Source organism: Antrostomus carolinensis, unplaced genomic scaffold (genome assembly GCF_000700745.2).
Source record: "Antrostomus carolinensis isolate BGI_N321 unplaced genomic scaffold, ASM70074v2 scaffold13561, whole genome shotgun sequence".
Taxonomy (NCBI): domain Eukaryota; kingdom Metazoa; phylum Chordata; class Aves; order Caprimulgiformes; family Caprimulgidae; genus Antrostomus; species Antrostomus carolinensis.
This window is the reverse complement of record NW_010296364.1, coordinates 1-11,673: the sequence shown is the minus strand read 5'-3', so window position 1 is coordinate 11,673 and position 11,673 is coordinate 1. Positions and strand designations below refer to the sequence as shown.

The window sequence follows — 11,673 nt, the reverse complement described above, 5'->3', positions numbered from 1 at the left end:
AGCAGGAGTTAAGCAACAGGTCTAGGCAGACAAACAAGCTTCAACTTTAGCAGCATAGCGCTTAACAATGGTAACAACACAATCTGCATTTAAAAGGTGGGTGCACAAAAAGCAGATGGAGATACATTACCATTCCCATGGCTCCATCAGGTATCATAGCTCCAGGACCAGTGGCAGGAGGTGCAGCAGCTGGGACGTTGGTACCTCCCATAGCTCCTCTATTGTTTATGCCAATGGTACCTGGAAAAGAAAAACTGAAGATTAGTCCTGGCAGACACAGTGACTGGGTTCTACTCATCACTCCAGAGCAGCAAATCACCATGTAAGCTCCCTGCAGTGTTATATTCAGGGACAGAGTCCTGGTCTATTAACTAGCTCTGCACTATTAGCTCAAGGCAAACTGATCTTGCATTCCAGTATGACCTCAAACTACAGAAGCCTCACCACCTTCATCAACCACTAAGCCCCCACTGCCTTTTCACTTGCTCTTGTATGCATGGTCTGAAACTCTAAATCATGCAGCCAAAAGATGGAAATACAGTAATCAATATTATTTCCAAGGCTCAAGGTCTAGCACTACACGTTGTACCAGCTTCTGTATCAGTACAAACTTCTGAAGCACACCATGGGTCTGACAGCAACTTTAACCAAGTCTTTTGCTTACCGAACTGAGTCTTTCGCAAATGTACAGTACTGCCTCATACCCAAATTTTGTAATGTTTCCTGTCACATGAATGCTTCCTGCCACTGAACTGGGAGAAGACTACTACCACCGAGTTTCTAAATAAGAAGCAAATAAAATAAGACTACTCAAAAAAACGTACAGATTTTGTAAAGGAGGAAAGGAATGAGCATAGGAACAAAGATGCCCACAGGAGACTCTTACCTCCCATACCCATCTGTCCCATTCGCATGTCTGGTGGCTCTCTCTGGAAAAAAAGAGACAATCATTTCAAACGATAAAAATTCAGGCTGTTCAAATATGTAATTATACAAATTCAATGAATTCTGGGGTTTTACTACTGAAAACTGCATAGAAAAGTCATTCCCAGGATAAATGTATTCAAAAGAAGATCTGAGCTACCTTCACACGATTAAATGCTGAACAGGTCTAATTTGAAATATCTCATTCTGAAAGACTGTTGTTCACAGTCATAGTAAAACACCCATCAGCAAAGCTGCACGTGCAGATTTTACCAAACAGCAGCATACAGAGATATCCAATATCTGGGTGGAAAGATCTGCTGAGCAGCAGTAACACATTAGATAGAATTAGTTTTGCAACTTCCACAGCATAGCTAAGAAGCTTTTCCTGTTGAATGGAATGCAAGCTTATGTAAAGATGCAGCACTGGGTCACTTGCATTAAAATACCAGTAAGTGAGCTCTGCAAAGCTGGGAGCACCTTCTCACTTCAGTGAGTGTATTACTTTTTCCACAGTGTGAACTGAAGAAGAGATTTCACTTCATCTGTAGTCTCAGTGCCAATATTTATCACATGAAGGCACTCTTACTTAGAGAAATCAGGAGTTCTGCTACACAGGTTAATATTCACACACTTTAGGTCAGTCACACAGTTTTGGCCCTTTTGGTTTGACATATATTTAGCTACTTTGCTCAGGGGCCAATTTTTTGCTAGGATACATAAACACTTGCCACCTAGTTGCACTGATGCCATTATACCACCTCAATAGCACTACAGCTGCCTCCACATCACAAAGTTGCTGGGACTGGAAATGAATTGTAAGACAGTCCTTTATAGAAGTAGAGACACTGCTATTAAAAGGCAGGTTACCATGTTTTACATGACTAGAAAAATATTTGAGTAACTGATTTTCAGCACAAGCAATTATGCCTGCAGCAGTGCCTCAAGCTGGGATCATTTCAGCTAAGCATAACTATGACAGACTGCAGGCTAGGGATACAGCCAGGTGTATGACCACAACAGAGTTCTACAGTAGTACTTTAGGACAGTACATCTTTGTTACTGTTAGAATAAAATTAGATAGCATATATTATTCTAAACAGCAAGACAGCTACTGAGGGTCCTACATGAACAGCAGTGGGACAGTTACTGGGGTATTTATATTTTCCAGACTAAACTGTATGAAGATTGGAGGGGCAGAAGCACTAAAGATGTAGTGCATTCACCTCAAACAAGTTAAGCATTCACAGGAAGCCCCGTGCTGTGGAAGAGCAAAAATCTAATGTCATTGTCCAGATGTAATGGGAAGGTAGAAGCACTCATACCGCATCAGCAAAATTCCCTTTAAAGCCCTCCTGCTGGCGTCTCATCATCTCTTCTTGCTGCCTTCTCATTTCCTCCTCACGGCGCCTGCGTTCCTCCTCTTGCCTGCAAAAAGGGTCCAAGGGTGCTCAGCACAACACACACCAACCATCTGCATCACGGTGTTGCAGTGCTGCCTAACGGGTCTTGTTTGGAAACATACAACTGTAAGAACATTTTTTTGCCAAGGCTGTAAAATATTAGGTACCTCATGATGAACACAGAACATATATGTGCATCTTTCTAACACTTTCAGTTTTAAGGAGTTTACTGTAAAACCCAACATGAGCACACCCATGTGTGTGTCTTGTGAGGAGCTGCTGAGGGAACTGGTTGTTTAGTCTGGAGAAAAGGAGGCTGAGGGGAGACCTTATGGCTGTCTACAACTACTGGAAAAGAGGTTGTTCCAAGGCAGGTGTGGGTCTCGTTTCCCAAGTAGCAAGTGATAGGACCAGAGGAAAGGGCCTCAAGTTGCACCAGAGGAAGTTTAGATTGGATATTAGGAAAAATTTATTCACTGAAAGGGTTGTCAAGCACTGGAACAGGCTGCCCAGGGACGGGGTTGAGTAACAATCCTTGGAGGTACTTAAAAGAAGTGTAGAGATGGTGCTTAGGGACATGGTTTAGTGGTAGACTTGGCAGTGTCAGGTTTACGGTTGGATTTGATGATCTTAAAGGTCTTTTCCAACATAAATGATTCTATGTACACAGCAGCTCCCAAACACATGCTTATTACATGCACCATAATGCATACAAGCCAGACAGTTCTCAACTCCTTCTATTACAGAAGTAGTCTGGAGACCTTCCTGTAGCTTCTCAAAATGACCCTGAGACAAGGAAGAGCTGGAACAGAGAGAGAAATCTCTGATCTTGTTACCCCTTAAATGAAGAGAGAGATGCAAGAATGGGGTTTCCCAAACTGCAGCACTGAAGCCATCAAATCACTGCACAAATTCTGATTTTTCTATCTGCCTCATTTAAGGAGCTAAACTGAGACACAGAACTGTAAAGACCAAATACTGATCAGTGGAAGAAACTCCCAACTCTTCTATCTTAAACCAACTGTACACGCTTTCTATGAACACAAAGGCCCAAAATAACAGCCACGTTTTAGGTAGTAATTAAACTGTCACACTGAACAGTTTGGTGCACTGAAGAAGCATTTAAATCCATAATTTTACAGATTCACAGCACTTCATAACCTGCCCCCTTACCTGAGTTCCAACTGTTTACGTTTTTGTACTTCTTGGTTATGCAATTCCTCCATTCTCCTCAGCTCTTCCTGGCGTCTCATTAAATCTGTACAAGACAACAATCAAAAACACAAACTCATCTCCCATGCCACCCCTTATCAATTCCTGAACTAGAACACACATGACAATAAGGTAACAGAGCCTCCAGCAACCCAGTAACACCTTCTCATTCATTTGCTGCGACCACACTTGGTTCCAAGTCAAGCAGCTACAGCACAGCTCACCTTCACTGGGCTCTGGTCAGCCTGCTGAGCTCCCCACCCCTGGAGGCTGCAGGGCCATGTTCCCGTTTATTTATCTCTGACCGGTACCTTGCCGCATGAGCATAACTTGGTGCTCATGGCGAGCTGCTTCCATTTCCATTTCCAGCTTTTCTCGAGCTTCCTTGATGTTACGGTCTACTTGTTCTTGCTGCTGCTTCTCCATCTCTATTAGAGCCTTCCAACGCATGGCATATTCATACTCAAAGCTGCCAGGCTGTGCAAATCGAGGAGGCTGCTCACGCTCCCTGTCCAACAAGGAAGAGCTAGTGAATGCTTCAACAGAGAAGGGGAACCAAGAAATATATATTTGTGTGTTACAGGCAATGGCAGATCCTTTAACAGAAATGCATTTCTTAGTGCAACAAATAAGGAAACACTTTGTCTTCTAGTTTCTCACACACGCCCAAGATATCAGTTTGTCTGCTCCTCAAAAATCATCTTATTGAAAGGAGAAACTCAGGCAGAATCTTCCTGCAAGATTAATTATACGTGGAAACTGTGTGCTGTCCTCCTCCATAACAAGCAATGACACTGCTTTCCTACGACACCAAAAGATTCTGGGTAAAGACATTTAGAAATACTCTTGAAAGAAATGGCCTTTGCTCCTGATACACATCTTATGGACACATCTACTCCAGAAACAAACACTGCCCAAATGTGTGGAGGAATTTCATGAATCTCTGCAGTCCCTGCACTCGGAGCACATGACTATTTCCAGTGCAGCCTCCCAGCTCCTTAAGCTCTCCTCTTCCTTACTTGAAAAATATCACAAGCTCACATGGTTTACTGATTCCCACTCCTTGGATCACATGATACCTACTTACACTGGGAATCCTTCAAAGACCATGACCTTATAGCTGGACAGCTCTATAACCTCCTAATGCTATTCACATCATTCCTTGAATTTTCACTGTGGGTTCAAATCTGTTTCCTCTACAGACTTTCTGTAATACTTAGAGCAAGTAACAAGTTTTTGCAACTTCTCATCTGAGCAAGGGGATCTCACATTATCTCAAACTGACACAATTTTTTTATTCCAACAACTGAAACAGACTTATCTGGAGGCTGTCAGTCTTATCCAGCAGTGTGGATCCAAACCCACTGCTTGCTTTCAGCTAACCATGGCAAGAGAACAGTGTATGCAATTCTCTTTCCAGAGTCAGGTCATATTTACAGAGAAAAGGAAGCACTGATGAGCCACCCTCCTAAGACTGAGGCACTAGTCAATGTCCTAATCCACAGGTAGTCTCATCTCCTGTCACATGTCAGGCACATACTTGTGATATTGCTGGTTTTTGATGACTAGTTTCTCTGGTAGTCCCTCTTCATCATCATACTGATCCATGGGCTCCACAGTAACAGGCCGAGGGAATCTGTAAAGAAAAGATGAGGGGCTTTCAAGAAAATTCAAGCACGAGCTTGCAGTGTAGGAAAGAATGTGTACTGTGTGTGAACGTACACAATACTGCTCTCAGAACTGCCCAAAGACATTCAGAGCAGCTGGGGATCTCAACCAAAGTGAAATCAGAAATCACTTTGAACACTTTTTTTCTTTCTTTCTAGAATAGGAGCTGAACTGTTGATCAAACCCAAAATGGTACTGAAAGAATACTTGCAGTTACTGGTTCAAATTAACAGCTTAACTGGAACCTGACATCCTTCAGTAGGATCTACTCAGTGTGAAGTCTTGTAGTCCCTACAGTCTGTTTTTTTTCTCCCTCTCCTCCCTTGCTACATGGCCAACCATCATTGTGTGCCTTTTTATAGCTGCCTAAAGCGAAGAGTAACTGCACTGCTCCTCAGTGGAGGCTGCTGGCTGTACCACTCAGTCACACTCTCCTGCTGAGACCACCCCGTGCCACTGCTACCAAGCAGCAGTGCTCTGTGAGTGCCTGTTGGGCCCTGCCCGAATTTCTCCCTGAAGAAATCCACTGGAGCCCTTCACACCACAGACACTGCACGTGTGCTTCTGTCCTCCTGGTCTCTGTGTGCAGAAGAAAGTATTTAACAGAAGTGTCTCCAATCTGTGAATTAGCTCCCACCACAGCAGTGACACTGCTCATTCTCTGCACAAAGCAGCTTCTCGTTAGCTCCTCAACCTATTTGCCAGAGCTGGGGAAATGGAAGAGCCTTGATCACACTATGCCAACCAGCAAGGGGTGCCCAGACTCCAGCAGGAAGGCAGGACGTGAGAGGCTAAAATCTCTCTCCTCAGCTGATAATCTACAATGTAGCTTTTCACTCGGATGTGACATATTCCATTATTAATAGTCTTATTTTCCAATGTGAACCAATTCCCACCAGTTTATCTAACTGTTCCTGTCATGAACTGGGACAAACCAGAATGAATTTAATCAAAACCAAATCATAACTTGAAATAAACAACATGCTGGTTTGCTGCCCTAGGTATCAGAATCTAATACACTGATAGCTACAAAGAGATTGGATGTTTTACCCTCAGGTGCTCTCTCTTGTATCCTGGTAGTGATTAGTTTCGCACGACCACTTTAAAAAATTTGTTTTCATGGTTCTTTTGGGATTTAGACTTCTGAATCAGCAAAAGCTCCCTGACAGCAATCCTCCTGCAGAGCACTACACACTACGCTGGTTATCCCCAGAGACCCAGGGAGGAAAAACAGATATTAAAAAAACCCAAACAAAACACCAACAAAACATCTGCTTTCTGAAACTGAATGTGCTTGTGTACAACTGTGCCATATGCAGCCTGCCAGGAAAAAAAGTGAGAAGCACAAAGCTTATAAAATTACTTCAGAAATTAGCAATACAGCCCCAATTTCAGGAAGTATTCTGTTCACAAATTCCAGGTGCATACATACAAAACATACACTAATTTTTATTTCCAAGAGATCCAAACCAGCTCCCTCTTAACAGTCAGAGTAACAAGCCATGCTGTGTGGAACGTATGTAGAATTATTCATTTACTTGAGCAAGTTCACACAATTATGCAAGAACATGCTTTGCTCATCATGCCTTACAACACCCAAGCACAAGGAAAACAGTTTATTATGGTGAAAACCCCAAACAATCCAATCTACCTGACCAGCTCCTCTGGCAGATCCCCATACCCACAGTGGTGGATCAGTGTCCCACTCCAGCAGTGGATGCTGATGAGTGGAGTCCCATCCCAAGACCTGAGTGCAAAATTAATGCACTTCAGCTTTGTTTCCAACAAATTAGATGGATGGTCTCTGAAACAGCTCCTGCTTCCTAAGGCTGCTTTAATTGCCCTAAGAAGGTTTTATCGAGAAAACCCTTATTGGGAAGTTTTATGCACTTACCCCATGAGCAGCTTCCCAAAAGAAAGTTTTCAGATCTGAGTTTCAGCACAGACTCACTCTTGTTGGAACAAAGCTAAGTGAAGCTCTCCCCGGGCAGCTCACCTCCACCTCCTGCCCCGTATTTCATCTGTCCCACTCTGGTGTTAAGAAACATTGCTCACAAGCCAAAGCCACCCACCAACCTGCACACATGCCTGTAGAGAACTTCTCACCCTCCACACTTACGTAGTTAGCAGGAAAGACCCATCACTACATCTATCCAGGGCTTTCCTGGCAGCAGGCTTCCCTGAGAACTCCACAATGCCTTTCCCAGAGGATCGTCCTCTGTCATCCACAATGACCACAGCCCTTTCCACCTGGCCAAACACTGAGAAGGCTTCCTCCAGGAGCTCATTGGACACAAACTGAGGCAGGTTCCTGACTGTCAGCGATGCGCTGTGGCACGCAAAACGCACTCTTAGCTGCTTCCCACGCAGAGGCATGTTGTCTAGTTCCACTTTTGCAATCTCTGCCAGAGTGCGAGTTTCCTGAAGATAGAAAAAGTTATCATTAAAACTCTGAATGCAGTGCAGAGTCAGCCAGTCACAGTCACAGCAGCGTCACAAGCTTGCTTCCCCTGAACCAGTATTTCACAGAGAGGAACAAACAATCCCCCCACAGCATGGTAAAAAATACCCTAACAAATCACAGCTATTCTCTTATTATCAATTACTCTGGTTGAATAGGCATGTGCAGAATTGGGGTGGGGGGGAATGTATCAGGCATAAGCAAAATCCAACAGCCAGTATGAACTAAGCAAACAATTAACTGATCATTATCTTTCAGACATAATTATATTAAGGCTACAAAGCACACCTTTTTAAAAATAAGTAAATAAGATTCAACTATTAGCCAAGTCTGTTAACTGTAAAAAGGAAATGCTGATTGTATGACAATCCATGAGAGACATCCTGTGCCAGTTCCACACCTTTCCACTCGTGTAAGTCACTACCAAGCAGCTACACTACAGCAAATCACCCCAGACTCTGGTGTGGGAACCTTATGCTCCATCCAGTCACCTTGGGGCTTTCTGAAAGGTAGCACATGAGCCAGTAAAGTCTGAGACCCGCTACTCTGTGCTGGTATCTTCCTCTCTCCCAGCCACGCTTCAACGTGATCATCTAGAGGTTCCCTACCCCCAGACCATTCATCACTCCAGCAATGCTGCGTGACAACCCATGTTCATAGAAATTCCATGTTCACACCCTTTCAGAACATGGGAGCCCACCTTGGCTATAAAATCATCATGTTCGTGTTTTCCTTCTGTTTTCTACCAGATGACTTCAGAAAAATGTTATCAGACATCTCAGAAATCCTGCCACAAGCTGCCCAAATTCACATTCCTTCTCATAAAAAGCTCTAGACAAACCACTTGTAGAAGCTGATCCCATACTCCACGTTACTCAAATCAACAGCAAACTTAATTAGCAAAATATCTGAACATCTACAACTTCCAATTAGCAAATACTCCTCCAGCGTGAGTCATTGCCACAAAAACACCCCAAAGGCAGCAAGTCACTCACCAGCCTGATAAAGCCAAAGCCTTTGTCCTTGTGTATGAAGACTTCACCTGCCTTCCCATACTTCTCAAACAACTTTCTCATCTCTTCCTCTGTAATATCTGGGGGCAGATTCCCCACAAACAGGCGGCTTCTTTGGGTGAAGGTCTTTTCACCAGGTTTCCGGAAATTCTTCAGGTCAATAGTCAGGCCTTCATCTGAGGGGAATAAGGTACACAGCTGCTCTACAGTTGGGGGGATAAATTCTATTAGGTTTCATCACAGTGAACACAGAGACACAGGACAATACAGGTAACACCCCCCACTCACTTCTGCCTCAAACCTCTCCAGACATCCCCACGGCAACAGGGGATTTTAGCTCAGAATGGGCCCATATTCTTTTTAAAGAAAACATGTGCTTGGACCTCAGCACTTGCTGACACCAGTGAAAGACAGTCTGGAACTGGATAAAAGAACAACACTGCAGCTTGAAATAACGTGAGAGATTTCACTCAAATTTTGGAGATCTGGTCAAGATGACTGGCCCACAGTAAAATCAACTGTAGTCACAATACAAGACTTTGCTGTTGCAACCTGAATAATTATAGAAAAGCCACACTTTGGCCAGTAAACAGATTTTTACTAAAAAAAAAACCCCAAAAAGCAACAAAAAACAACCCCAGATATCCAGAAAAATATGCAAACAAGAAGCAACAAAAAACAACCCCAGATATCCAGAAAAATATGCAAACAAGAGGAAATTTTGCCCAGACAGATAACATCTGAGATAAGTGTTGTTCTGTGAGATGAGATTTGGGTTCTAGTCTTGGGTTCCAAGCTGAGGAAAAGGCTGGAATGGTGAAAATAGTGGAAAAACCCCACCAGCCATGTAGGTGTGACCTCAGAAAATGTACCAAGTTCATAAAAAAAAATAAATCTATATTCAGTAAGTCATGCTGTATCTAACACTAACAAACAGGACGGGCTGTAGGAACACTCTCAAATCCCCACATGAATATACAATTTTTAACCTTAATTCAGTCAGAGTCCAGCACGATCCTGGAAGCTCTGCTGCACACCAGGCACAGGGGTGGCTTTACCATCCCTTTACCTTCCTGTGTCCCATGTTCTTACATGCATATGGAACTTCCCCACACAGGACAGCAAGCCTTGGAAAGCAATTCCTTTGCTTTGCAGAGGACACACCTCATGGCCACACATATGAAATTAACTATGAACATGAGTGGCTTGATTCAGGCTACAAAGCATGGCACTAACCAGGAAAGGCTATTAATGCAAGGACAAGACATGCAAGGACAACTCTTTTACAAGAATAAGGACATCTCCATGGCTAACACTAAAAAAAAGAAGACTATATCTCTGTAGAGCAGTGGTGAGAGTAAGTGGTACACAGAAGGGTGCATAAGTGAAGTGTTTTGTGTTTTGAACTTCTTCACACCATTATCTGAATGTTTGGGGATCAATTGCAAGGGCTGTGAACACACCAGGAGGGACTGAGGGCAGAGTTATGCTGCTATCACTGCTCTGCCTTAAGCAGATCCACTCAAAGGAACCTGAGACACAGTTGCTCCCTATCAACTGATCCCTGTAAGAACATCTCAACACAGCAGTTGTGTTGTATTGTTTCCAACCTGACTGGAAAGGACTGGTCTGCCACCTTTGTCTGCTATCTTCTGTGAACTGCTAAGGAGCCTGCTCAACGGGGACAGCCAATAAAACCCACAGGTACCTCAGCATGTGTGTGTGCCTCGTTAAACCTGCAACTCTGATGAAAAAACAGAGACAGGAACCATGCAAAGTGCATGTGACTTCTACAGGCTTTTGTTTTGAACAGACAAAAGAGTCAAAACTTAAAAAAAAAACCCCAAACACCAAAAAAACAACTCATAATGTAACTAAAGAACTTCCACCCCTGAAAACGCCAAGGGCAATGCCTTGTGCCAAACTTCTGAACTATCAAGTTAGATCAGTTAAGGCCCCAGAAGCCATTAATGCACATAGTCTCAGCTCACAAGCACCCCCCTCTGTATTCCAAGTAAAAGAGCTACAGTCCAGACTGATTAAGGACCTGGAAACACACCAGCTTAGAGTAAGAGCCGTCTCCAATGCTGAAATGTTATTAGGTAAAGCTGGGAGGCTCCTGATCCCGCCCATGTAAGAATTGAGTCTCAGCGGGTGACTGTCGGGAGCTGTAACAACGTTTTTAGTGAAACTGTATCTTTAAAAGTATCAAATTTATTTTCCTGCTACTTCAGAACTTCCGTGTTCTCCCCTTTTCCAGACAAGTACCCTCTTATAGTTGGGGAAAAAAGGACACAGAGCCAACAAAACCAGGCTACCTCCTGTTCCCAAGGTTTACAGAAACACTGTTAAACTCCCAAACCCTTTAAGTGAGCTTTTCTCGAGAATTTGAGACAAAGAAGGGATCTCAACATCACGGCCCAATTTCGGGAGCACAAGAAACTTGCAAACAAACCCCAGTCGACCCAACCCAGTCACGTGCATCTGCCAGTACACTAAGGAAAACAACCCAAAACAACCCAAAACCCCCCAAACCGGCCCAGCTGCGACCCAAACCACCGTCTCCAACGCCGGAGAAGCCTGACGCCCGCAGGCGAGCAGGGAACGCAAGTGGCGCTTCGCTGAAGCACCCGAGTTTTCATTGTGTAAACCTGAAACCGCGGGTCCCGTTTGTTCCCGCCCAGACCTGTCGCCCCCGTACGGACCGGCAATTAACCGGGACGCGAAATTACCCTCTGCGGGGAGGGCGGCAGCTCGACTCCTACCCAGAGCGGGGCCGGGCGGCTCCCCGCGGCGGGCCCGGGACTCACTCTGGCTGTTGGCCTGCTGCCCGTTGGCGGGGACGGACGGCGGCGGGTGCTGCTGGTGCTGGTGCTGCTTCCGCGGAGCGTGGTTCTGCTTCTCCATGCTGAAGCCCTTGTTGCCCTGCATCTTCCCCACCTAGAGGCAGACACGCCCGGTCGGTCGCGGTCCGGAGCTCGATCCCGGCTCC

At 44.5% G+C, this 11,673-nt stretch overlaps 1 protein-coding gene across 4 annotated transcripts in view; it reads right to left on the bottom strand.

The window, feature by feature from the left end:
• NONO (non-POU domain containing octamer binding) overlaps positions 1-11,673 on the bottom strand; it is a 14,888-nt gene extending 3,215 nt beyond the window's left edge. Inside the window, exons 1-9 of one of the 4 annotated variants that reach the window (XM_010178260.1) lie at positions 11,492-11,673; positions 8,664-8,857; positions 7,327-7,628; positions 5,080-5,175; positions 3,851-4,047; positions 3,501-3,585; positions 2,250-2,352; positions 887-929; positions 131-240 (exon numbers count right to left, since the gene is read on the bottom strand). In XM_010178260.1, coding sequence (XP_010176562.1) covers positions 131-240; positions 887-929; positions 2,250-2,352; positions 3,501-3,585; positions 3,851-4,047; positions 5,080-5,175; positions 7,327-7,628; positions 8,664-8,857; positions 11,492-11,612 — 1,251 coding nt within the window. In that variant the 5' untranslated portion in view covers positions 11,613-11,673. Of the gene's footprint in view, positions 1-130; positions 241-886; positions 930-2,249; positions 2,353-3,500; positions 3,586-3,850; positions 4,048-5,079; positions 5,176-7,326; positions 7,629-8,663; positions 8,885-11,446 lie in introns of all 4 variants that reach the window. The other 3 variants (XM_010178259.2, XM_010178258.1, XM_029087539.1) reach the window with 3 other exon arrangements.